Below are 25,689 nucleotides of genomic sequence, written 5' to 3'. Positions count from 1 at the left end.
AAAATGCCAAATAAGGGGAATAAAGAGAAATGCATCTATTTCACAGTCAAGTCATTGAAAGATATCTCTAATCAACTCTTTCTTTTACATGGGTCTAGATCTACAAAGATAGCTTGTGCCTGTGATATAAAATAATCTGATCATTCATCTTCTCTCTATCTAGTGGTGGTTTTAGGAAGTTGCATCCAGTGGGCTTGAGGGGATGAGAGCAGGTTTCCTTTCAAGATGATGTGCGGGGGAGTTTTTAGCATTATTGACTGACAACTTTAGATAAAACCTTGATTATTGCTTCAGTTACATGACATTATTTCCTCTGGTCTAGGGTTCTGTCTCTTGTATCTTTGTCTGAACTAGTTTCTTATATGTTATTACTTAGAATATTTTCAACCTATTACTGTTTCAACAGTTACATTTATTTGTGTACAGAAGTTTTTTAGTTCAATTCCATGGCTACTGGAACATATACATTGAGATATTGCCAGAGAAAACCCTACAGAAGACACATTTTTACTTCTCACATTTTGAAGCATTTATGTACCAACTAGGTTGCTCTAGGAACCACGTATTGGACTTTGCCAAAAAAGTACAAATGAGATTAATTGGAAAAATATAATATTAAAAGAAACCAGCCTTCATCTGGCAATTGAGGAGTACTTGGGGTCTTTGAACAATCTGCTATCTTTAGCCTGCTGTAAATAAGGCTTGATTTTGAATTTGTTGCGAGAAGCCTTTTATTTGCATTTCTTTGCCCATTGTCTCCCACTTTCTCCTCCTTACACCACGTTTCGTTTATCAAAACATTCATTAGCTTATTCCCCTACATTCAGAAGTACTAGAGAAATTTGAAGATGGTGGCCAAGACTAAAGAAATGAGAATTATGTCTACATTGTCATTCTTTGTTTATTTTGCATTATATAACTCTAATTTTAGAGGGCTATGGTTCATATTTAACATACAGCCCCCTTACACAATAATTTTGTTTGGTAAAGAGTAAAACAATTCTTTTACGCAACCTCATAAAAATCCCTAAGGGAGTCTGCCATCTCCCAGCATCAAGTATATTCAATCTTGCAAATGGGACTAATTTTGCAGTGGTTTTTTTGGGTGTATAAATGGAGTCACAAAAATAGATGTGAAGGAAATACTAATCAGAATTGATTCTGAAAATGAGTTGCTTTCAGTTAATGCAACAATCTCATTAAAACAGATTTAATTTGAATAGTCAGGACTACACTGGACAGCATTTTGGGTAGTGGGAATAGAAATCACGATAAGAGGTATTTCCTTCTTGTGTAAATCACCAACATGTAACTAATAGTTAAGCCTCTGGTTATTGCAATGGTTAGTACACATGCTCACTCATTTTCAGGTAACTTATTCTATATGTTGCGCAAGATAGGAAGCCAAGAACAAACTAAGTCAACATATTATCAGAAAGTGCTGTTTGGTTTGTATAAAGAGACCTATGTTTTTTCTTAACAAATGAGGATGGGATTCTGATTTGTTACAGAAATTTATTCCCTAATGCAGTGTGTGGCAGTATCTATTTCTGAGATTAGCATTAAAATTTCTTTTTAGTAAATAGAATAGAAATTTCAGCTGATCTGTCACAACTTTAGTTGTGAATTGCCCTTACAGATTCAGCAGTGTGAAACTAGTTTTATTAGTAGGTGGATTTTGTGCTGAATTAATCGTACATGCTAGAACAGTGGTTATCAACCTATTTACCATTGTGGGCCATGTATGGAGCTCTCTGTGTTTTGTGGGATACATCCGCACAAGATATGTATACTACCTCTGTGGCCCTGAGGATGTCACATGGGCTGCAGCTGTGTGCTGGCTGGATAGCAAGTGGCCCGTGGGTTGAACCACTGTGCTAGAAGGTAAATATGAAGGGGATTGGAGACGAAAACTTTTTTCTTTAAATTTCCAGCATTTTTATTTTGTAGGCTGTTGCACAGACTTTATGGTATCTACTAGAGCCCTGCACGGAACTAGGGTAGAGCCCTGCAGTTGGACTGGGATCCCACAGGACCCGCTGCTATAATAGCGGGAAGGAGAGGGAGTCTGTATTGTGGGGTGGGATCCTGCGGATCCTGCAGGACCAGCTGCTGTAATAGGTGGGAATGGGTATTGTGGGGCAGGACAGGAGCAGGATTAAAAATAATCCCAGGCAGGGCTCTAGTATCTACCTGAATTTTGACTTGTGGGTTTTTTTTTTTTTTTTTTTAAGAGTGCCTTGTAAGCGTCCTTGTAACAAATTCTAGTGTGGACATGTTTCCTCCTTAATGCTATCTTATTGTAATCTGTATTAATGGTTACTCCTGCTTTATTCAAAATAGTTAGTTTCGGCTAATGTGGAGGATGTGGCTTTTATCCTCACGGTTGACGTTCACCTTTATGTAGAGGGAACAGCACGGAAGGGCTGTGTTCCACTATCTGACTTAAATGATAGTGTGAGGTGGTATACAGGCCTTGGGCTGGCCCCTTTGACCAGGGATGAATTTCAAAAATAGTCATGGCCTAGTCAAAGCTCTTGAATTTTAAATCAGTATCAGTTTCTGCATAGACCTGCTGGTTTTCTCAGTCTTTTTATTTACAGAAACTTTGTGCCATATTGTACCATCCATTAAAATAATTTAAACCATGATTGTGGTCCAATTATGTTAAGATGAGAAAATTATGAATATGAATCATACATTAAACTAAATTGAAGGACACACAGAGAAACATGGGAACATTTAACCCAAAAATTATTTTAAAAAGTGATGTAGACCTTTTAAAAGTTAAACCTTTGAAATATACTATTTAAAAAAATATTTGGGGGTATGGCAAAACATGTTTTGAAAGCTGAATATAATAATTTATGCTTGATATTGTTTATCATAAGCAAATTTAAGAAGTTTGACTTTTAACCTAGCCAGAAATAGTAGAAATGATTGAAACCCAACATTTGCTTGCATTGTATTTAGTGCTTTGTGAATAAGATGTAGTAAAATGAGTACATGGAATAAAAACTCCATCAAACTTTAGTTTATATATTTCATTTTTTGTTACGTTTGTTACATTTTATTGTGTAATTTTATGTACAAGTCAACATTGTTTTTTGTTGCTGTATGTAGTTGGTGCTGTGACTTGTTTGTGCTCATCTCTGTTCTGTAGGCAACTTGCCACTCTCTACTGAATAAAGCTACCGTAAAAGAAAAAAAGGAAAACAAAAAATCAGTAAGTTTGGAGAACTTTTTATTAGTCATTTCTTTCAAAGCAAAACAAAAGTCTTTTGCTGTTTGTTCAGAACATCTTCACCTTAGCCTATTTGACCTTCACTATAAAATCATTCTACTAATTCTGGCACAAAAATAGCTTTCATTTCAATTAACACTGGAATTAAGTTTATATTTTAAATATTCTCTGTGTGCCTATTTGAGTCAACAAAAAGGCATATTTAACCTTACTGCTTGATGTTCAATATTCTGATCTTCTGTCCTTGCCACCATTTGCAATTATAAATAAACGTTAAAAGAAAATGACTTCTAGATTTTAGGAAAATCCAGGTCTGGTTTATTTTAACATCTTGGTTTGTAGATGATGTGTTTTTTTCTGGAAGTGGGGAAACTCAGGTTAACACAAATACTGTACTGAAAAGTAGTTTCACTTCATTGTCGTTTGAATTATTTTTTATTCATTTTCCCTTAAGTTTTGCATTGTAAGTAACCAAAAAAATTTAGTATTTGTACTTATACAAAATGAGCAAATTTCCTAAGGTAAGCCACTACTGGGTTAAAGAAGATAGATTTTAAATTGACAATTTAGTATTATGCTTTTGATTTCCTTACAAGAAAATGTGTGTTGATATAGTGATGTCATTGGAAGTTAAGATTTATTGTGTCTTGAGCGATCTCGGTCTGTAGTGTGTGAATACTGTGGAGAATAAGATGCATAAAGGAAGAATGCATGGTATTATTCTGAAAAAAAGTTAATTAGTGATTGGTGAAATCGTGAGAATTTTGGGTGGATTTCTAAGTGAAGGAAAATAGTCTTTAATATGTGCTTTGTATTAATATGTTTTCCATGGCATTTCAGGTGAATTAGAAGTTGCATGACAGTCATTCTGGGTTAAGAACATCTTTAGTAGGGTTAGATTTTATCCTGAAACTCTATTTTTTCAAGGATTTAAAATTAGAAATCTTTTTGAAATACAGAGTCTAGGAAGAAAACGGGATTAAATATTCTAAATTTTACACTGGAGATTTATTCTTGCAACAGATGCAATTTACATTAAACACTCTATCATTTATTTCCTCCTATTTTTGAAAAATATAATAGTACTCTGTGTACTGAGTCTGTATAGGATTATCTTTAAACTTTACATTGCAAGGCTAAAGGCACATTTGAAACTTTTCAGAGGAAAGGCTGACCTTTCTTAATTTTATCTGATGGAGAATTATTCTGGTCCTAACAGTTTTCTTTTCTTTTAAACTACTACACCATTGCCGTTGAGAGAGAATAGATTTTTAACCATAATCCTTTTGATCCAGGAAAAAATGCTTTCTCCTGCTGGCCCTTGAGCAGTAACTTAAATTATACAGAGCCACACTGATATATTTTCAATGATGTATGCAACTGAACACTACTAATAAATACTTGATGTCTGAAGCAAAACGGTGTATTTATAGGAACATTACTGAGATTGGAGACTATTAAAATTTAAACTGTTTAAAATATTGCAAAATTTCATACCTTAAGACTTCTTGGTCAGTAGTGGTTAATAGAAATCAAATTTTGTTGCTGTTTACTGATAAAGTAGTCTGGTTTTGATTGACGTTTAAACTTTAGTACAGAACTTGTGATGTTTTAATAGATTGCGGTACTAAAAAAAATCTGCCATGTGACTATACTAACTTTTTAAAAAGCACTGCCTCTGAAAATAATATTCATTTATTTTGACATAATGTACATTTATTCTATCTTCGTTCTCGGTGGGGGTTCTTCAACTTTTAAGGTTCTTGGTACTAGTGATATTTGAAAAAGTAGCTGCCGTTCGATAACTGAAAGCTGTTTTAAACACGATAAGTAGTCAAGTTAAATATAAATTAAATAAACTGGGAACTATTACCCAAATACTTCAAATAATAATGCAGGAAAACTTAACAGATTATAGTTTAATCACGCCTCTTCATCAGCAAAATTTACATGTTGAAGATTTCTAGGTTCTTTTACCCTTTGAAAATGAATTCTGAGGCCTGGAGAGCTTGCACAACTGTTACTTGTAATGATGCAGGTTCGCTACTACCCCCGGGTATCCTAAACCTTGATACCCATCTTTCTCATTCATAAAAGACACTTATATTGACGTTTAAAGTTCTTATAGGCAGAGGTGTCCCTGAGCTATTGCTTGCTTTTTCATCATTAGCTGTTTAGAATATTCCCTGGTGAGCTTGTTGAACTTCATGGTGTTCTCAGAGACCTATATCAGCCTTCTTCTACAAGCAAATGAGAACACGCACACTGATCCTGTTAATCTGTGCTGTCAATTACCTTCTGAAGGTACCTTTTCCACACTAACAATTCTTTTGTGCTTTCTCCCCACTCCATTTCTTCCATATACTTAAGACTAAGCGTCAGTAACATTTCATGGATGAAAGGTAATGAGACCTCTGAACTACCCCGAAGGGATTTTCTGCAGTGTCTTCTCCTGTTCCAGAAACCAAGAACAATTAAATGGAAGGGCCAAATAACATAATACTACAAAATCTGTTTGCAAAATTTAGGCTGTGGGGGTCACACCATGGTTGTTTCAGCTGCATTCATAACAGCTTAAGTCCTCATGAATCCTGGAAACCTACATTCGCCGTGGCAGGATATCTTTATTTGTATTAAAATAACATTATTGCTGCATTTCTCTTCCCTTCTAAACAATAAGCTGTAGAACAATACATACTGTTCCACAGGCTATTTTGAAAAAGCACGTGCTCTTGGATCCAGTCATTGCATTCCCTGTTTGTTGCTTGGGACCTTAAATAGAACTTGATAAAGGATTGATCCTAAAAATATAGTTGTGAATATTTATTTGTAATTTATCCTTGACAGCATTGATTTTCGCACTGAATTTATTCCAGTAGCCCGCAAGTAATTTACATGTAATCCGTACTTATCAGTACAATTTCTTCTTGGATTGTCTGTCCTCCGCTTCATTCATTTTAAAATTGAGATGGTAGATCAAGCTGGGGAACTCTAGTATTGTATTAAAAGCCCTGTGTACAACGAAAAACCATACTGATATATGTGATGATCAGATAAGTAAATCAACTTGTTTAATGCCTCGCCTCCTGCCGTTTCATGAAAAGGTGCTTTAAAGAACTATTGTCGGGTTTGAAGGGCATGAACTTTCATATCTACAGAAGTAGCTATCACTGTATCACCCGCAGGAGAGTTTTCTAGATCCCATAGTATAATTCTTACTGATGTTCTTCATCAGTCTAAGTAGTACATGTACTCAGTTTAGCAGTCTAGAAGGTTCTCCTCAGATCTCTGCATTTCTCAGAAACCTCATTCCAAAGATTTTTCAGATGAACTAACTTCCAGTCAGTTTAGTGCTCTAAGCGGTAACAAGTTTTTCTTTTCAGCCCCTGAGTTCCTAAGCCTTTTTATTTATTTAAATGCAAAGAGTCTTTAGATAATAACCCAGAAGACTTAGTTTCTCTTTCCATATATTTCATTCTGTTCATTCTACAAAATATTCTAACTATTTTGGACTGGATCCCAAAAAGTAATACCCAAATCTACAGTTTTTCAACAAATTCTGTTCCCATCTTTATATGATTTTGCTGGGCACTGAAGTGGATAAGAGGGAAGGGTAAATGTGTGCAAGTTAAGAATAATGTTGAAGAGCAGAATTCCTCTTTTCCAATATAACTGATCTGTTCTTGATCATATCATTACATTTGGCAAAATTGTTGAAGAGAAATAACCCACCATTTCAGGTTTTCTTTCAGGTTCCAATGAAGTCTTTCCTCCAAGGTTAAAAGTACCCAAGAATCATTATAATGTAAATTTTAATGGTGAAGAGGCTTCTGTGAGTAATCTTAAAAATCTGACAAATTAGAAACAACACTCTTTCCGTGTTTTTGACCGGGACATAATATATATCTGAATTGAATATGTTGGAATAATTGTCCACATTATTACTTTCTTTTATTACTTTAAAAAAATAATTTTTAAACTACTTCTTGGATTTGTACCAATTTGAACCTCTACTAAATAATTTCACCAACATGGAGATGGTTATATGAAACTTGCAGTAAAATTATGTACTGTCTGCTTTAAAAATCCCTCTTCCTCTTGCACTTAATTATGATGGTGTTATTTCTCTAGATTATTAAGCCATTATAACTCTGGATTTAAACAATATTCTCAAATCAGCATAATCCGACTCAAATGTATCAATCCTGTATAGTTATATTTATGGTCTGGAGTGTTTGATAAATACTTAAAATTGGACTACAGCTACTTTTTTCAGCATTCCTTCCTCTTTTACTTTAATTCAAACTGTGTCTTTATAATTCTCAACTTTACTTTTTAGGTTGTCAGCCAGCGGTTTCCTCAGAACAGCATTGGAGCAGTTGGAAGTGCCATGTTCCTAAGGTTCATCAATCCTGCAATTGTCTCCCCTTATGAGGCAGGGATTTTAGATAAAAAGCCTCCACCTAGAATTGAAAGGGGCTTGAAGTTAATGTCAAAGGTGAAGGATTGAATTCTGTATTTTTATTTGGACTTACTGCGTTTTCTAGCTGATTTAATTTGGCTTTAACTCTGTTGAAATAACTATAAGGAGACTTAGCTCAGCTTTACGTTTACTGTAGCCAAGACTTCAGTGTTTAAATGCATATGTTTTCTATTATTTTTACAGCTAATTTGAATTGCAGTTTCTGCACTATGCTTGGGTATACATCATAATTCTAATGTGCAGGCTTTACATCAGTCTAGTTCTTGAGGGGAAAGATTTGTATAAAAAACAAATATTTTGATGTCTCCCAGTAACCTAAATATAAAAGCCGTGTGCTGTTTGGCCTTCCGCCCATATTGCTATTTTTTTAATTCTCAAAAATTCTGTGTCAGAGTATTGAGACAGTTGTGCAAAATTCAAGCTTTGGGCTGCAGAGTTCTGACTGAAAAATTATTAATAGCTCAGAAGTGAAGGCACACAAGAAATTAATCAGGAGACGCTGCTAACTCCTGTCTAAAAGGTAGTACGACTCAACATTTGTTCCTGTTAAATTTCAGTTCCTCACTTCTGAAAATTATTTTCAAAGCCTCATGAAGATTTTGAACTTCAGTGGCTCTACATGTATCAGAAAACTTGACGTGTGTGTGCCTTACTGTCATGTAAATATTTTAATGTTGAGTACGCCTCCGATGCCTCTAAATATACCTACATAGGAGGTTGTTGAAAAGCCTGTAAGGCACGATAGGCGGACTGCGCCTTTTTAATTACATTGTATAAAGCAATTTTGATGCAGCACAAAGGTAATTCCACTGGTATTTTACCTGAGAAATCTTTGCCCCACATCTTATGTAAAAATATAGAAACCAGGCTTTCTCGTGGGCCTGTGGCCTGTAGTCAGCCCAAATATCTGTACTGCAGTTAAACAGTTGCTTAGCTTGCGCCCAGCAAGTCTACGTCAGCTGGCTCAGGCTAATCACGGGTTTTTAAGTGTAGTGTAAACGTACCCTTAGTGCACAGCAAGTTGGGCTGTTTGAAATAGCTGTACCTCAAAGTGCACTCACGTAGTGAATTTTGTAGTTGAAAAACTTATTTCCTGTAGACTTGATTCAACTAGTGATCGCTAATCAGTTTAATTATGCGAGTACTGAGAGTTTGGGGGAAGAAAACCCCATTCCATGGCTGCAAGAGGAATAAATCCCCCCTCATTCTTGAAGCCTATGTGAAAGCCAGTGAGCTTGGTCTGACCTGGCCCCAACTGCTCCCTGCCCTTTCTGTCCATTCCTGTAAAATGTCCCCCTTCTCACCACCCTGGTGAAAAGGAGCCTTTAAAGGTGCAAACACCCCTTTTCTTCCAGCCAACTGGACAAAGATCCATTTACATAAAGATTGCAGTGGGCACAGTGTACTGAATTGAAATTAATTGGTTTGTTCAACAGCCTTTTTGTGTGTGTCCTGTGGATTTTTACAGATAAATAGAAGTGGATGAATCTGCCAAAGTGAGAAGAGATGTTTCATTGGCACAGCTGCATTAAGTGTAACGTGTAAAACCTCTGCGTGCCTATAACAATTCTATTTTCTATTTTATTGTTTAGATACTTCAAAGTATTGCCAACCATGTCTTGTTTACGAAAGAAGAACATATGCGGCCTTTTAATGACTTTGTAAAAAGCAACTTTGATGCAGCACGAAGGTAATCCCCGTGGTAGCTTACCTGAGGAATTTTTGCCACACATCTTATGTAAAAATATAGAAAGCAAGCAGAAAAATGCTTTCTCATGGCTCGGTGACCTGTTGTCAGCCTGCTGGACTGATTTTTTCCTTGCTAATCGGAGCAATTGGTTTTCTGTCTCCCCTTAGGTTTTTTCTTGATATTGCATCTGATTGTCCTGCTAGTGACACTGTCAATCACAGTCTCTCCTTCATTAGTGATGGCAACGTACTTGCCTTACACCGTTTACTTTGGAACAATCAGGAGAAGATTGGCCAGTATCTTTCCAGCAACAGGTAAAAGATTTGAATAGTATGTGGGAGGGAGTTGATGCAATTACAGTTCAAGATGACAAATCAATTAATTCACATCCTGGGGATTGGCATGGGCAGGTTGACTTTCATTCATTAGCTATTACTTAAAAGAACATTGAACTAACTTACTTCTCTTATGAATTTTTTTTGTGAGGAGACCATTAGTTTGCAATATCCATAACTTTCCATTGCAGTTCTTCATATTACTGTTAGCCACTTACAGTAATCTACTTGTTTGCCTATGTCTCATTCATATTGAGACCTGTGCATCAGTTATGCTTTCTACTGTGAACAGATTTCTTATAGTTGTTCACTAAACACTGCGATACAAACTGCAGTATAAAATTTAACATTCTTTACTTGCCTAAAAATAATTTGAATGAGCAGCCAACTCATTCATGGTAAAGGGAAGTTACTGGACAAAAATCAGGAGGGGTGCTGAGTGGTTAAGTAGGATTTGTTGTCTCTTGTAAGTAATATATTGTCTCTAGGGATCACAAAGCTGTTGGAAGGCGACCTTTTGACAAAATGGCTACTCTTCTTGCCTACCTGGGTCCACCTGAGCACAAGCCTGTGGCAGACACACACTGGTCCAGTCTAAATCTCACCAGTTCCAAATTTGAAGAATTTATGACTAGGTAATGGAGCTACTTGAAATTGGAAAAATTGGCTTTTTTAAACTTTAAGCTATCAGTCTTATTTTGATGTAGCATGTACAATAACTCCTCACTTAAAGTCGTCCCGGTTAATGTTGTTTCGTTGTTATGTTGCTGATCAATTAGAGAACATGCTTGTTTAAAGTTGCACAATGCTCCCTTATAACGTTGTTTGGCAACCGCATGCTTTGTCCACTGCTTACAGAAATAGCAGCCCGTTGGAGCTAGCTGGTGGGGGCTTGGAAGCAGGGTGGACCGGCAGTCCCCCATCCACTCCCCTACGTTCCCTGTGCGGCAGTTGCACAGCAGGCTTTCAATTGCTCGGCAGTTCAGATGTCCCTCCCCCACTGCCGTGTGCTGCTCCTGCCCTCTGCCTTGGTGCTGCTCCTGGGAGCCTCCTGCTTGCTGTGCAGAGGTGGGGGGAAGAAGGGTACTAATGTCAAGGTGTCCCTCGCTCCTGTACCCCATCTCCACAGAGCAGGGGCGGGACATGAGAGGGCTCAGGATGGAGGGAGCTTGTTGGCAGCAGCTGCTGTCTCAACTTGCTGATCTACTTGAAAAGGCCGTGTACTTAGAGGCAATGTGCGTCTCTCTAACACACACGGTGTATCTCTCTCTCCCTATTCCCCCCCTCCCCCCACACACACACACGGTGTGTGTTTCTATGCTGTGTACTTCCCTCCATTTGTACTGCCGTGTACAGTGTGAGGCTACATTAACATGTTAACCCTTTGGGTTCAGCCGAGTACTAGTTCATCATTTAGCAATAAGGCATTCCCTGGGAAATATCCCACCCTCTTCCACCCTTTGACTCCACCACCTCAACCAAGCTTCACAATAGTCTTTTATCTGGTGAAAAAAATTTCCCTGGAACCTAAACCCCCCTTATTTACAATAATTCTTATGGGGAAATTGGATTTGCTTAACATTGTTTCGCTTAACATAGCATTTTTCAGGAACATAACTACAACGTTAAGTGAGGAGTTACTGCATATACATAAGTACTTTCATACCTAATGATGTCTTTCGGGGGGGGCGGGGGGGGAGAGGTAGAACCAAATTTAAAACATTTGAGTTCTTTTCCACTCAAAAATAGAGAAATAAACTCCATGCAGAGTGATTTTTTTATCATAAATGTCAACTCATCGGTAATATGGAAAACTCTAAGAAAACAGATGTGGTGTTATTTAAAAATTAGCTTAACAGTATTTAATGAAATAGTCAGACAGTTTTTAAAGTGCAAATGTGCATTTTTTTCCCTAGATGTCTATGAACAAATAATGTCAATGTAAAGTAATAATTGTGCTGATTTCTAGGCACCAGGTACATGAAAAAGAGGAGTTCAAGGCATTGAAAACATTAAATATTTTCTATCAAGCTGGGACATCAAAAGCTGGCAATCCTGTTTTCTACTACATTGCTCGGCGGTAAGGAAACTTTTATCTTTCCTTTGTCTTATAATAAGCACTGTAATACCAAAAGCAGCAAGTGCATATAAGACAGATATATGTGCTTCTCATCAAACAGGAATTTGTGAGATTTGAGGTGAGAATATACTCTTGTGGCCATCCAATTTCCTGGATCAGAAATTTATCGATATTAATTGTATGGGCACCCATCCCATAGTGTCTGAGTGCCTGGTGGAATGTATTTAAAGTTCATTGTGAAAGGGTTACATTTTACTTTAGGAAGTGAAAAATTCAAGGTCAATTAATATTAAATTACCCCCACAGTGCATATAGATGGTACTAATGTTAAGTCATATCAATAACTTCCTTCTCTTCAGAATTTATTGCAGAAGAAAAATTGGGAATTAAATGCAAAATGAGGTGGCAAAATATGTCATGGAATAAAAATTTGAAAAATACTTAAATCCTATTTTCAGTAGTGATTTAGGCACGTAGGTCCTAAGTCTCATTGAAAGTCCCTGGGACTTATGCTCCCAGATGCTTAAATTGTTTTTGAAAATGGAACTTGGGCTTATAAATCACTTGGGTACTTTTGAAAATTTTCATATGACATGGGGTGGTGCATATGATGTATGCAGAAGTCTGATTAAAGAAATGGGGAGAAAATCAGTTTAAGTAGAGTAGAATAGACTACAATTTTTGCAAACTATTTAATATTAGAACCCAGCACTGTGGATATTTTAACTTTGGTCTTTCACCATACTAGAACAATTCACTAAAATAATGGATGATTTTTGCTACACTAATGTTGAAGGTTTCAAGAAATATATCTGACACAGGATTATTCTTTTCAGATTACCAAGGCAAGTATTTCACTGTAATCTTTTTTAATTTTTACATCAATTTTACTAATAGTAGTGAAATGATTGCAGTTTAACATAGTTCGCATAACTAAGTAGTATTACTTATTGTTGACAAAGGATTACGCTTTAAGTTAAACATCAACAAAAATGCAAACCAAATAAAGTTGAAGTCTTGATCTTGACAAACAAAAAACCATAGCGTGAATGACAAGTGGAACATATAAGGATTTGAGATATCAGTGTGTCTTGCAGGAGAACAATCAGACAATTGCAAAGAGAACATGACCTCTTTTTATGGTTATCTGAGTTTTAGGCCAAAACTTTTGGTTACTCTATTAGAATTGTGCACATGGGACACATGAGGATTGATACATAGGAAATAGGGTCATATCTGCATAATTTGGCTTTTGTGGGGGGTACGTATACTTATTTTAATACATAAAATGTAGCTTGGTAAAACAAGTGTAATAAGACTAATTTCCATAACTTACCAATATTTGTAATACATTTGGAGTATGGGCTCTATTTGACCATCAGCTTGTTACAATTTGTTAGAGTGGAAAAAGTCGTACAGTTTTCTACATTTTTTTAATATAAAATGCTTGGACACTTTTTGATAATATTTCGAGAAATTTAATAACTTTACAAATTGAGAGTACTTATTCAAACATGGTCATTAATTTAGCAACCATAAGTATAGTACTGCTTCTGATCCACAATATTAAAACTCTCAGAATAGTGAAGAACATGTTGAAATGATAGAGGTTAATTGAAGTCAGAATGGTGATTCATAGAGAATTTGGACTCCAGAACTTGATCGTACTACCAGTGATTAGGAAGTAATGAACGCTATTTTTACAACAATTAAGCAAGCAGTTACATTCACAACCGAATGATGGACGTAGTAAAAGATGCAATAGTCATGAGAGTTAAGGTTGTAGCTACTGAGCCTCCATGCTGCCTTGTGCCTGCGCTATTAGTGACTGTTCCATTATTTGGTTGAATGCTGGTTCCATTAATAGGTTTAGTGTTGGCCGTCATCTTTGGTGCAGAAGAGCTAGGAGTCATGGTCGTCGCTGCTGTTGTGTTTGCTGGAGTGACTAAATGAACCTCATTTAAAAACATGAGAGGCAGGACTACGCAGCACAATTTCAACAGCATCTTCTGTCTGTATTAAACATTTCACATAGTTAGTATTTTCACGTGGTCTGGCATTCTTGAGTTTTGCTAATATGAAGTATACATCTTTAAAAGAAAAAAGCTGTTCTGTCATGTTAACTATTAGATTATTTTTCAGTGGAATCAGTAAATATCCCCAAGTTACTTCTTCGTTTTATCATTTTTCATCATTCTTAACTGTACACTTTGTATAATTTCCCTTGCATTAAACATGCAGTGATGCAAAGTAGAATGAAGTATTTTACCAAGAAACAGAATCTATAACACTTGTACTATGACAATATTTTTTGTCTTTGTTTCCAAGATAAAATTATTTATTCTCATCTTGTAGGTACCAGTGTAAAATTCCAACAGTAAGCTACCTACCTATTGTAGATGTTTAGTCAATTTTACCACAAGATAATAATCCATACCTTACTCCAATTCGTTTCTTATGGTGAAAGTAGATAACAGCTTCTGAAGAACCCCTCTGAGCGCAGCCTCTAAATTTACAACTGGTTTCTGCATTTATGTATAAATTCCTGAAGATGTCGTCAGAAGAGCTAACAAGTGGTTGGCTCCAATCTTTGCATTTGAGACTCTAATTTCCAGAGCAACAAACATAAACATAACGAAAATTCTACCCAACATCAATGAAGGAAGTAAAATAAATTTTGAGGCTTTTTCCTCATTCTGGAATACTGTACAGTATTAGAGTTCATAAATAAACACAACCCTCCCCCCATCACTTAAGGGAAAATGCATGCTACATACTATTAAAATGTCTGTGAAGTACTAAACGGCTGAAAACTTCCAACTAAATTACTTTCATAACTAAAAGACTTCTAGATTTAGGAAGCATCAGAAGGGTAGCCGTGTTAGTCTGTATCCACAAAAACAACGAGGAATCCAGTGGCATCTTAAAGACTAACAGATTTATTTAGGCATAAGCATTCTTGGGTAAAAAACCCCACTTCTTCAGATCCATGCCCAAATAAATGTTAGTCTTTAAGTGCCACCGGACTCCTCGTTGTTTTTATAGATTTAGGAAGACGTTTTCAGTGCAAGAAATCCATTGGGGCAGCCACTTAAGAAATGAAAATGTGTGACCTGTTACAACTGCATGATTAAAAAGTCAACATTATTTTAAGAACACTTTGCACTTATATTGCATTTCACATTTTAAAATTACTTCACACAGGCCATTTGGTACAACTAGATAGTTACTTTAGGCCAGTTGTATGTATAGGAATCCTCTTGGCATGACCTGAGTTAGGGAATGCTGCCTAAGCAGCATAGAGAGCCTCTCGTGAAATTGAGCTCCTCATCTTTCTCCTGGTGTGAGGCCTATAGTGCTGAGAGGGAAACCACATGAGAAAATGCTTAAAAAAAACAAACAAAAAAAAAGTCAGCATTAGCTTATGCAAGGAAAACCCGAGGCTTGAAGGGGATGATGCTGAGAATTGCCTTCCCATCACTCCACCCGCCCTCAGCCCAGCTATACTACTCACTACCATACAAGGGGTTTTCATGGAGTTGGAGGGAACAGGATGAATAGTGCTATTGAGTCTCTACCCTGCTTACCCCTTTTAGCAGAAATGCCACATTTTTCTGCTGTCTAAGGTTTTTTTGAGACACAATCTAGCTCTTTGAGGACTAATGAATGGTCATCATTTTGGCTGAGAGAATGGCTGAAATAAGCCTTTTCAGTGTCTGAATTGAAAAGTCAGCTAGTGGTATGAATGGCTGTATACGAAGTGTGACTATTGAGTAACCTTGTAAAAATCAATTGTGAAAATGAGCAACTAATAAACTGTGTATGCTCTTATGGTAACTAACCTGCATTAAATAGTTCAGCATAGTTGAGGTGTTTCACGTATTTCATAATGGAGACATGAGATTAAATTTCAAGTTATTTAAAATGGGTGGCATATGAATACATGGCCATTTTTTAGCTTTATTGATTTTTATTCAAATATTATTGAACTAATATTAAAATAATTGAAGATTATAGCTTATGCAACTAATTTTTAGTTTCCTTAGTAACACTGTGTAGCTTCTTTGTACATAGTGTGCCTTTGCTGAAGTGCCTTACTGTTGAATGAGTAATTCTATACTCGGAGGACTCAAATTGAAACTCAGGTTTGTCTGAGCATTGTGGTTACACTGATAACTGGAAAAACAACTCTTCCTTAAAAGCTTAAAGTAATTAAGGTAAAGTGAGCACAGCACTCAGATAGTGAAACGAGCCTACAAGTCTTAATACAGTGTGCCATTTATTTACAATTACTTCACTTTCATTTCTTCCAACAGAATCCTGAGGCCCTGTCTACACTCAAAGTTGCAGCAGTTTTGTTAAAGACGTGTTCTTTTTTTGCATGCTGGTCCCTATGTATATTCCCCTGTGGGTTCATATGCACTGCATGCAGTGGAGACTGGAGAATTCTGGCAAGTATTGTCCGTTGGTCTGCACCACTGCAGTTGCTCTCCTTGTGTTCCGTACTGAGGTATACAAGGGGTGGTGCAGACTGACACCACTCCAGTTTCTTCTTACCGCTACATGGCCTGAGTTGGAATCCTCCAGTGTCAGGAACTGATCCTCTTTGATATTCTTTCCTATAAATATTTGCAAATTTTATGTTAGTTGTTAATAGTTTTCATAGTTAGATTAGTAGTTAGTTAGAATCTCCACTCTGGGGAATCTTCTGATTCCTTGTCTTGGGACTTAGATTATACCCAGGCGCCTGGGCTTTAAGAATTGTCTCTTTCCCCTGCTCCTTTTCGGTCAGCGACAGCCACCAGTGCTGTCTCTGCTACCTTAGATAAGCTCATACCTCTGCTATATGCAATATTCATGGCTCCTTTCCCAACCGAACATGGCAGGTATGAGAACTCTGACTTCAGAAGTACCTAATGGAACGTGCCATGAGACCTCAGTTGGATCCAGGAAACCCCTCTGCACATCTGTCTGAGACATTGAGGCGCATGCTTCCTAGCTCAATGTATCATGCGAGAGCGACTAGAGCGAAAGACGCTTTGTCTGGGCCCTCTTATGAGAGTAAGAGGTATTCTCCTAAATAAGAGCTGATCCCCTCCTAGATCTTCTAAGAGAAGAGATCCTGTCCAAGCTGGGCAAATCTTTGCATCCAGGACACAGGGACTTGGGTCTTCTGTGCCTTTTGATCATGGTCATGAGGCTTGGGAAGAGGAAGGATCCTACAACACTGACCTCGGTACTAACTAAAACAAAGCATAGGGAGCTAAAGGGTCGTGAACCAGTGGTATTGACGGTAACCAGGGGTTGGAGGCTCCATCACTGGTGGTACTGTGGCAAGCCCAGAAGGAACTACTGACTACCAAGTGTTTTTATACCAACTCCAGTGGCACAAAGCAAAGAGAGACAGCCTTCTAAGGCTCCAGCATCCTACACCACACCAGGGGATATCTTCATCCTCCTGATCTTGCAGTCCCCCTTGTTGTTGGGATCAACCCTAATGAGAGAGAATCTAACACCAAGGAAAAGCTCATCTCCCATTCCACCCACTAACCATGGTTTCCTGACACTGGTACTGACTTGCACCACTGATGGAACTGGACCTGACCTGACCTTCTCATTTTCCAGAGAGTCAGACATTTCAGTGGAGTCATCTCCTCCACCACTGAGGGAGTTCAGTCCAGATAGAAGTTTGAGAGTCTCCTGCTTCCAGCCTCATCCATTCAAGTGGGAGGGGATCCCCACTCTCAGGATTGATGCTACCCAATGCCTTGGGGACCACCACAACTTATTTTTGATCCTTCATATTGGCCTTATTGGGGACCATGAGACCCAGAGTCCATTGATCCCATAGGGAATCCTACCCACCCTTCTTCCCCAAGAGACCAATCGAAGCCACCTGAACTATGGAGGAGGAGAAAGACTAACTGGAACCGCTAGTACCAACTAGTAGTTCATCTTCGTTGCCTAATGAGAAGATTGCTCCAGCCTCAGCTTCGCCACCCGATGGCCACATACAGTACCAGGAGCTACTGCAGAGAATAGTAGAAGAGCTCTAGATCCCCTTAAAGGAGGTGCAGGACTCGCATCACAAGCTCTTAGACATCCTTAGACAGCCTATGGGAGCTAGCAGACTAGTATTCCCAGACAACGCCATATTGGAACTGGCAAGAATGGTATAGTACGTGCCAGCCATTTGTGCCTCTACCCTTAAGAGTACAGCTAAGAGAGCCCCTATCCCCTTTGTCCTGGTTAAGGGAGCAGAGGGGTTTTTTTTCCCCTCCCACCCTGACCTGAGCTCCCTAGTCATCCAAGCACCCACAAAAGATGCAAAACCAAGGGCCACATCCGCTGGCGAAGGGTCCAAATGTTTAGGCCTCAAGGGGGAAAAGATGTTTACTTCCACCAACCTTCAGTTGAGAATCTCCAACTATCAGGCCCTCCTGGCAAAATGTTTTTTTAATTATTCTAAGTTTTGACCTCAAAGATAAGTTACCCCAGGAGGATAGGGCCCAATTTCAAGCCCTATTGATGAAGACAGATTAGTGGCAAGAACCTTGCTACAAGTTGCAGTCGACTCTGTTGATACTGCTTTGAGATTCATGGCGACAACTATAATGACATACCAGGAATCTTGGCTACACTTCAGGACTCCCCAGGGAGGTACAGAGCACTGTGCTGGACTTGCACTTTGATGAAAACAATCTTTTCCACCAGAAGACAGACCAGTCTTTGCATTCACTGACTGACTCAAAGGCAGCTCTCCACTCCCTGGGCATATATAGACCAACCCTGAAGCAAACGGTTGAGGGTGTAAAAATAGAGACACTCTGTCCCATCCACCCCTACCACAGCTACCCAACCTCTCCCCCAACCAAAATATACTTTTGATGGGATGCTCAAGAGCTGCGAACCAGTATTGATGTCACCTTCACCTGAAATCTACTTTGATGCACATGTAGCACATTTTCCCCACAACTGGAGGGCAATAAGAGACAGATGGGTGTTGGATGTCATCCGTTCCAAATACACCCCTTCCCTGTCCCTCTTCAGGGACACTTTCATGAGGAGATCCTCTTTCAGGAGATGAAATCCCTCCTACAATGGGGAACAATAGAGCATATATCCCTTCAACATCAAGGAAAAGAGTTTTACTCCAGATAGTTTGTAGTCCCCAGAAAGCCAGGAGGATTGAGACCCATCCTCAGCCTCTGATGACTGTGTCTTTACTTGTAAGATAAAATTCCACCTGGTTACATTGGCATTGATAATACTATCCCTAGAAAAAGACATGGTTAACAGCTCTCAATATGAAAGATGGTTTCTTTTGCATCAATATTCGGCCTTCCCACAGAAGTTTTTTCAGATTTGTGGCAGGCCATGACCCCTAGCAATACAGAGTACTCCCATTCAGCCTTGCAACTGCACCCAGAGTCTTCATAAAAGTATTTTCCATAGTAGCAGCACACCACGGATGGGACAATTCCACTCTTTTCTTCTGTCTAGAGAACTGGTTTCTCAGAGGTACATGTGCAGAAATTATAACATTGGTCTCATTGCTGCTCCATCTCCTCCATATTCACAGAGACTCCCAGAGATGCTAGAAGTCCCCTTTGACTTTTTGATGGCAGTTCTACAAGTAGCCATACCACCTACATCCTCGCACCCTCCTCTTCTCTGACTACTGCTTTTCAGCCACCTATAGTGGAATACACATAGGGACCATCACTCAAAAAGGAGAGGGAAGTACTTACCCTTTTTAACTGGAGTTGTTTGAGATGTGTGGTTCCTATTTGTATTCCACTACCCACCTTCCTTCCCCTCTGCTTCAGATTGTCCTTGATTTTGGGTAAGAGGTGGAACTTTGGTACACATTCAAGGAAAGCAACTTCATGAGAGCAGACTAATGGACACTACTTGCTAGAAAGCTTGGTTCTCAGTCATATGGAGTGCATGGTGTACCCACAGTGGAATACAGATAGGGACCACACATCTTGAACTCTAGTTAGGAGTTAACTAACTAATTTAGTTAAACAGATGCAAAATCCTGTGTGGATATTCTTAACTCAGTTTATGCCTGTTTTATATTGATTTAGCTTACTTTGATTCTAGGCAGATGTAAGCTAAATTGATATAAGCCAGGAATAAATAGAATTAGGAATGTCCATACAGGGTTTTGCATCCATTTTGACCAAATAGATTTGTTAAACTTACTTGTAGCTAAATCAGTGAAACATTGTGTGAAGACTAGATGTTAAAATACGTGTGTAGTGCTAAATTCAGTGGAGTTTTAAAGAATTTGGTAGCTTGTTGTTTCATCAAACTAGCTGCAAATCTTCAATGGGAGAGACCATTGCATACAAGTCAGGCATGGAAATGCATGCTGGTGAGTTCTCCGGGTTACCATTTGTTCAAGGACATTTTTAATAGCCAACATTTTGGGTAGAGTCTGCCATAGACCTCAAAATTCTTCCCAAAAGGTTAATACATGATTCCCAGAAAACTAGTAATTTGGCAATCCAATATGAGACTTAAATCTGCTTAATTTTGGTGCCTATTTGAAAAAAAGTCTTATGTTTGTCCTGTGAAAAGAGGAGTAGTCAGTGGTGTGTTGGAATGTACTCTTAGGATTCCATGTTACAGTTCCACCACCATTTTGAAGGGTGAGCTGGAGTCACTACTTTTTCCTCTGATAGTTTTCCCTCCTCTCTGAGTGATACCCATTCATCCCTGCCAGAAATGACTTATCCCTGGGGTTTATACAAATATACTTTAGAACATACTTTTTCCTTCAGAATGAATCAGAATTTAAAGAAAACGTTTGCAGGAACACTGTAGGTGACCAAGTGTTCGGTTTTCGACTGGATCACCTGGTCAAAAAGGGACCCTGGAGGCTTTGGTCAGCACCGTCCACCAGGCTGTTAAAAGTCCAGTCAGCGGTGCTACTGGTCTAAGGCAGGCTAGTCCTTACCTGTCCTGGCTCTTCGCTGCACCTCAGAAGGTCCCCAACTTATAAGGTACAGTAAAGGAAAGATGTTTTGTCTGCAGTGAAGAGTATTTTACCCTAGTTCTAAAGAGAGAGGGCCAGTAAAGTGGATAAAAACAATTTTGAGAACATTTTTTGGAGTGTAGCTAATTGCCCAGGATATAACTCCAGAAGTTGTGGGGTTCAAATGGAATATCGTGTTCATAAATAGTCCAGCACTACTGGGATAGTAGGAAAGCTTCTTGATAGAACTGATCTCTTCATTCATAGTTGAACTGCCAGATATTTTTAACCTTTTCTGCTTTCGGCAGAATAAGATTTCAGATAGACCCTCCCCCCTCCCGCCCCCCAACCTACAGAACAGTTCACGGGAGAGAGGAGCTTACAGGGAACGGGAATAGGGCTAGAGGGGGAGGGAAAAAAAAACGTTGCAGTCTCAGTTTCCTCCATTTCTTCTTTTACCTTTTTCCTTCGATGTGGGAGCCATTGTGTTTCAGCCCCCTCCATTTACATCAGAAGACAGGGCCTGGTCTTAAGTTCATACCTCTGATGTCTTATTAAACACACCTGGTTTCAACCAGCAATAAAAGGCTGTTTGTTTGCCACATCTTTCTTCCATTTTTTTCCCCAGCACAAACTGCCTCATTTCATGTCAAGGAAAATAAAATTCATAAGTTAGCTGCTCATCCACTTCAAGCAGGAAATTGGGCGTGCAAATGCCATGGATAGATAATCCATCTGACAAAGTTCATGCTGTCTGGGCTATAACTGTGCAAAGGAACAGATCCAGCTCCAGCATATACAGTATGTCTTCTGTAAAATGATTTGACACGTATGTGTATTCCTCATTAGTAATGTATGAAAAAGCCTTATCGTTTGAAGAGAAGAGTTCTTTCATTCCTGGAAATAATGGGGGGGAGGTATACCTATGCATAACATTTACCAGCACTTTATCTTGTGGTGTACTCTGAAAGCACTGAAGCAAAGGTGTCTACAATTAATTCATTACATAAAAGTAATGTTATAATTCTGGGGAAAGATTAAATAGCATAACCATTCAGGCTTAAAAATGCCTTCATGATGGAGGTTTTCTAGGCACATAGTACACTGCTGTTCAAGTCTGTTACCAAACATTGAGAGATTTGGTGCTGAGATGTTCAACTTCTTTTGAATAGATGGAGCTATTGGACACTTAAGCATCCTAGTGGTTTTACTTAGTGTAGCAATTAAAATCATCTTAACCCTTTCCTGGCTGACTGATGAGTGATGGGCAGCTATGTTCCATTGGAATGCAGGCAGTTAGAGGGAAAATAATCAGTGTGTGATGCACTCTTCCATTGCATTTTGAGAGGTATGGTGCTGAAGGGATACCATCGGCATGTTTAGGCCCAAAGTGTCACTCCCTTTAAAAGAAAATAAATTCCATGAGGCATCCCTACAGAGAGGAGGCAGAAGGGGAGAATTTAAGAGTTAAATAGTTGTTTTAAAATGTCTCTTCACCAGGGACCCCAAATACCTGTTTAAATCTATATTTGTAAGGCATCCTTAGCAAACGCTTCTTGGGTTAACTTTCTGTTGGAGAGATACCTATCCCATATGTACTGTGTTTTTTTATCTGGTAATAAAACTGGGATATTGTCAGACTTGAGGTATCTCAAAAAAGGAGTGGCTGAGCAAATTGATCAGCAGGTCACCTGGACTGCATGATATGCATCCAAGAGTACTGAAAGAACTTGATAAGTGAAGTAGCTGAGCTGCTACTTAAAATATGCAGTCTGTCACCAAAATCAGCTACTGTACTTGTTTTCATCATTAGCTTTTAGCAATTAAGTCCCATTTTTGCTTTTGAGCATTTGTTTGGGGTGAACAAATATTATCTGAAGTTGAAAGAGATGGTCGCAGTCCGGGGGCTGCATGCAAACTGGTTGTCAAAGTAAAAGGTTGCATTGTGGTGTACCAAGAAACACTTGAGTTTAGTTGCTTGTTTGGTAACTGTGGTTTCCATTTGTTGAATTTTACAAAGTTGAGGAGTACTGCAACTGAGAAACTTCAAGTCATTCAGTGTGCTAATGGATATTCATTATGGGGCTCAATCCTTCAAGGTGTAGAACACTTAGTGGGATATTTGGAGGACCCCAAACTTCAGTAGGAGTAGAGAATATTTCTTTAATGCGTTACTGCTTGCCTGCAACATCTCACAAGATTGCACCCTGTGCCCTTACACGTTGAATATCTTAAGATTTCACTGCTAAGTGAACAAACTGAATACCGTTTGAAATGCATTTTCCATATTGACTTGAACAAATTACCAGGAACAGTAGTAAGTTAATTATTTGAAATGTGTTGTCCAGCGGATAGTGCGAGAAACTGTCAGAAGGCCTGGATTCTATTTCTGACTTGAAAGGCATTCAACCTTTTGTGCTTCCCTATCTGAAAATTAGGGAGAATGTGCACCTTTGTAAAGCACATAGTAATCTTTGGATTACTAAAAGTTGCTATGCAACATTATGAATCAGTGATGTATATGTGCAGCTCCCCTTAGGTGGCAGTGAATGTAGTCCTGCAGCTATGCCACCTGTGTTTCACTGTGACTTTGCTAGAAATCTGAAGCTGTGATTTACCATAAATCTGAAGCACCATCAAGTCTGAACAAGTCAGTGATGAGCCAAGAAAAGCCCAAGGAACTGCAGGGAGCTGTTCATGTAATGTGTACCCACAGCCATTTGTAGTGCAGCAATAGTTGCACAGTTGTATTGTCATTGTTCTATGCGCTGCTGAATTAATGTATAAACTGGGTTTCATAACATGCCCACAGGGGGGAGTATTTGCCTGTCAGGCAGTCAACACATTTTTAACGGATCCTAAGGTCAGGTGTATAAACTTTAATCTTAATATATTCCTACATAAAAGTTGAAAAAGGTGAACTCATAAAGCTAAGTAGAAAACACTACAGTCAGGATTTTTTTTTTTTTAATTGGGAGTTTACTAGTAGTTGAGCACTCATTGAACTAAGACAACTCTGGAAGAAAAAAATAAAGACAGAATTATTTAACTCTACTTACTATTCCTTCCCTTAAGCAAGCCAGTATGTTCATATTTCAGAACTTCCTACTAATATCCAAGTAATAAATCAGACAAAATGCAGGTTTTAATATATCCAGCTCTTTTCTTCTAATGTTCATTGGGGAAACATACACAAGTTTTACCAGGAGATTAAGATTTTTTTTAAATGTAGTGGTCCTGGAAAAGGTGCCAGTAGGCTGACAACCCTGGAGATTAAATTCCTCCACAGAACCACTGGAGTACAAATGGCAGATTTTCCCACATACCATTCAACGTCCCTCAGTCCTCACCTGGAAGACACACACTGTAAAGACAAGGTTTTGTCCATGGTGAGCTTGATACGGAACATCTTGCAGAAACTGATTGGCTGTTTTATGATACAGTGATTGCAATAAGTTATTCCTATCTAACTGAACCAGAATCAGACTCCTTGCACAATAATGCCATGTTTTTGGGTGAAGATTTTCTAGCATTTCTTGATGGGTACAAAATTTTGGCATCCAAATATTATATTGCTTCGGTGGCTGTTAAGGAGATTCCTTAATCTGTGAAATTGTTGATGGCAGGGTCCAGCATCCATCAAACAGGAAAAACATTTTGGCATGTGGTTTTAAACACTGTCACTTTGCCCTATAGAGTTTTATTGACCTTAAGTTTATTTTCCCAGAAAATACTGTGTAAAATAGCTTAACCCATCCTTCCCAAACTCTGAGCAATGTACCCACCTCCTCACCAGAGCAAGTGCTCATTCTCTTCCTAGTAATCCATACTTGCCGTTCTAGCTATTTAGGATCATTTTTAGCACAGTATTCTTTTCCACATCTCCCCTCTTATACTTTTCAGTTGTTAGGAGGTCTCAGTCCAAAGCTTTGTTAGTAACAGATTAGTCTTCAGTACTTTCCAAGGCGTACAACTAACTGGGGGAAGTGACAACTGTCTATCTGGGTTCCTGCATCACACAGCAAACTCTGGTCCCACTGTCCTTAAGCCACCTCTTCAAAATGGTATGTGGGACTCTCCCATGTTTTCTGAGGAACCATTCACCCCTCATGATCAAAACCTCCCGTAACAGCTCCGTTCCACTGGATCAGTGGAACTGTCAGCCTCAGGACTGGCTTTCTACTTGTAAGAGACAGAGGTTTCTCGGCTTCTGGCCCACAAGTTCTCTTCCTCCAGGGGGTTGGGATGACCACTAGTTCCTCTAATTAAAGGAGCCATCTAAAGTGACAACTGTTGAAACACTTGGTGACTATCATGTCAGATCTTATTTACTTGTCCTTGTCTTTCTGCACCCATCACTGAGATTGCTGTTCCTTTTTTAATGCCCGGTACTCAAAGGTAATTTTGATAACCCACCACCCCCGTTATCTCTTTTTCTGTGTATTGTTATATTTTCTTCTGCCAATCTCTTACTTTAGTAATCTCCATTTCAGTTTGACTTTGTATGCTCTCTTCATTCGTAGGCTCTCTGGTGATCTTTTAATTTAGCTTTAGCAAAGTAGAAATATCAGTTTTGTTTTTATAGTTTTGTCTCTGTTGTTCTTGTGCTAGTGCTGTGATGTTAATGCTGCTTGTGCTACTGTTCTTGGAACGCCAGTGTTAGCTGAACTAGCAGAGAGTGCAGCCCGTTAATTCTGTATGAGTAACGTCGAAGTCTGCTGAAAGACCACAGGCTCAATTCAGTGGCGAAGGCGCTCGGCCAGGTTCATTGTCAACAAAACACAGCACTAGTGCCTCATGGGAACTACGGGTACCCTAACCCATGTATGCCCACAATAAGGTGCCAGCTCAGCTAACATAACATCATGTTA

General features: G+C 38.6%; 1 protein-coding gene across 3 annotated transcripts in view; it reads left to right on the top strand.

Moving 5' to 3' along the window:
• NF1 (neurofibromin 1) overlaps positions 1-25,689 on the top strand; it is a 169,183-nt gene that overhangs the window by 68,035 nt on the left and 75,459 nt on the right. For 2 of the 3 annotated variants that reach the window (XM_034752561.1, XM_034752563.1), the window contains exons 31-36: positions 3,164-3,226; positions 7,584-7,742; positions 9,320-9,417; positions 9,585-9,731; positions 10,241-10,387; positions 11,722-11,832. In XM_034752561.1, coding sequence (XP_034608452.1) covers positions 3,164-3,226; positions 7,584-7,742; positions 9,320-9,417; positions 9,585-9,731; positions 10,241-10,387; positions 11,722-11,832 — 725 coding nt within the window. The remainder of the gene's footprint in view (positions 1-3,163; positions 3,227-7,583; positions 7,743-9,319; positions 9,418-9,584; positions 9,732-10,240; positions 10,388-11,721; positions 11,833-25,689) is intronic. The other variant, XM_034752562.1, reaches the window with a different exon arrangement.

The sequence above is a fragment of the Trachemys scripta genome, chromosome 18, assembly GCF_013100865.1.
Source record: "Trachemys scripta elegans isolate TJP31775 chromosome 18, CAS_Tse_1.0, whole genome shotgun sequence".
Taxonomy (NCBI): Eukaryota; Metazoa; Chordata; order Testudines; family Emydidae; genus Trachemys; species Trachemys scripta.
Note: the sequence above shows the minus strand (reverse complement) of the source record. Positions and strands in the feature narration are given on the sequence as shown.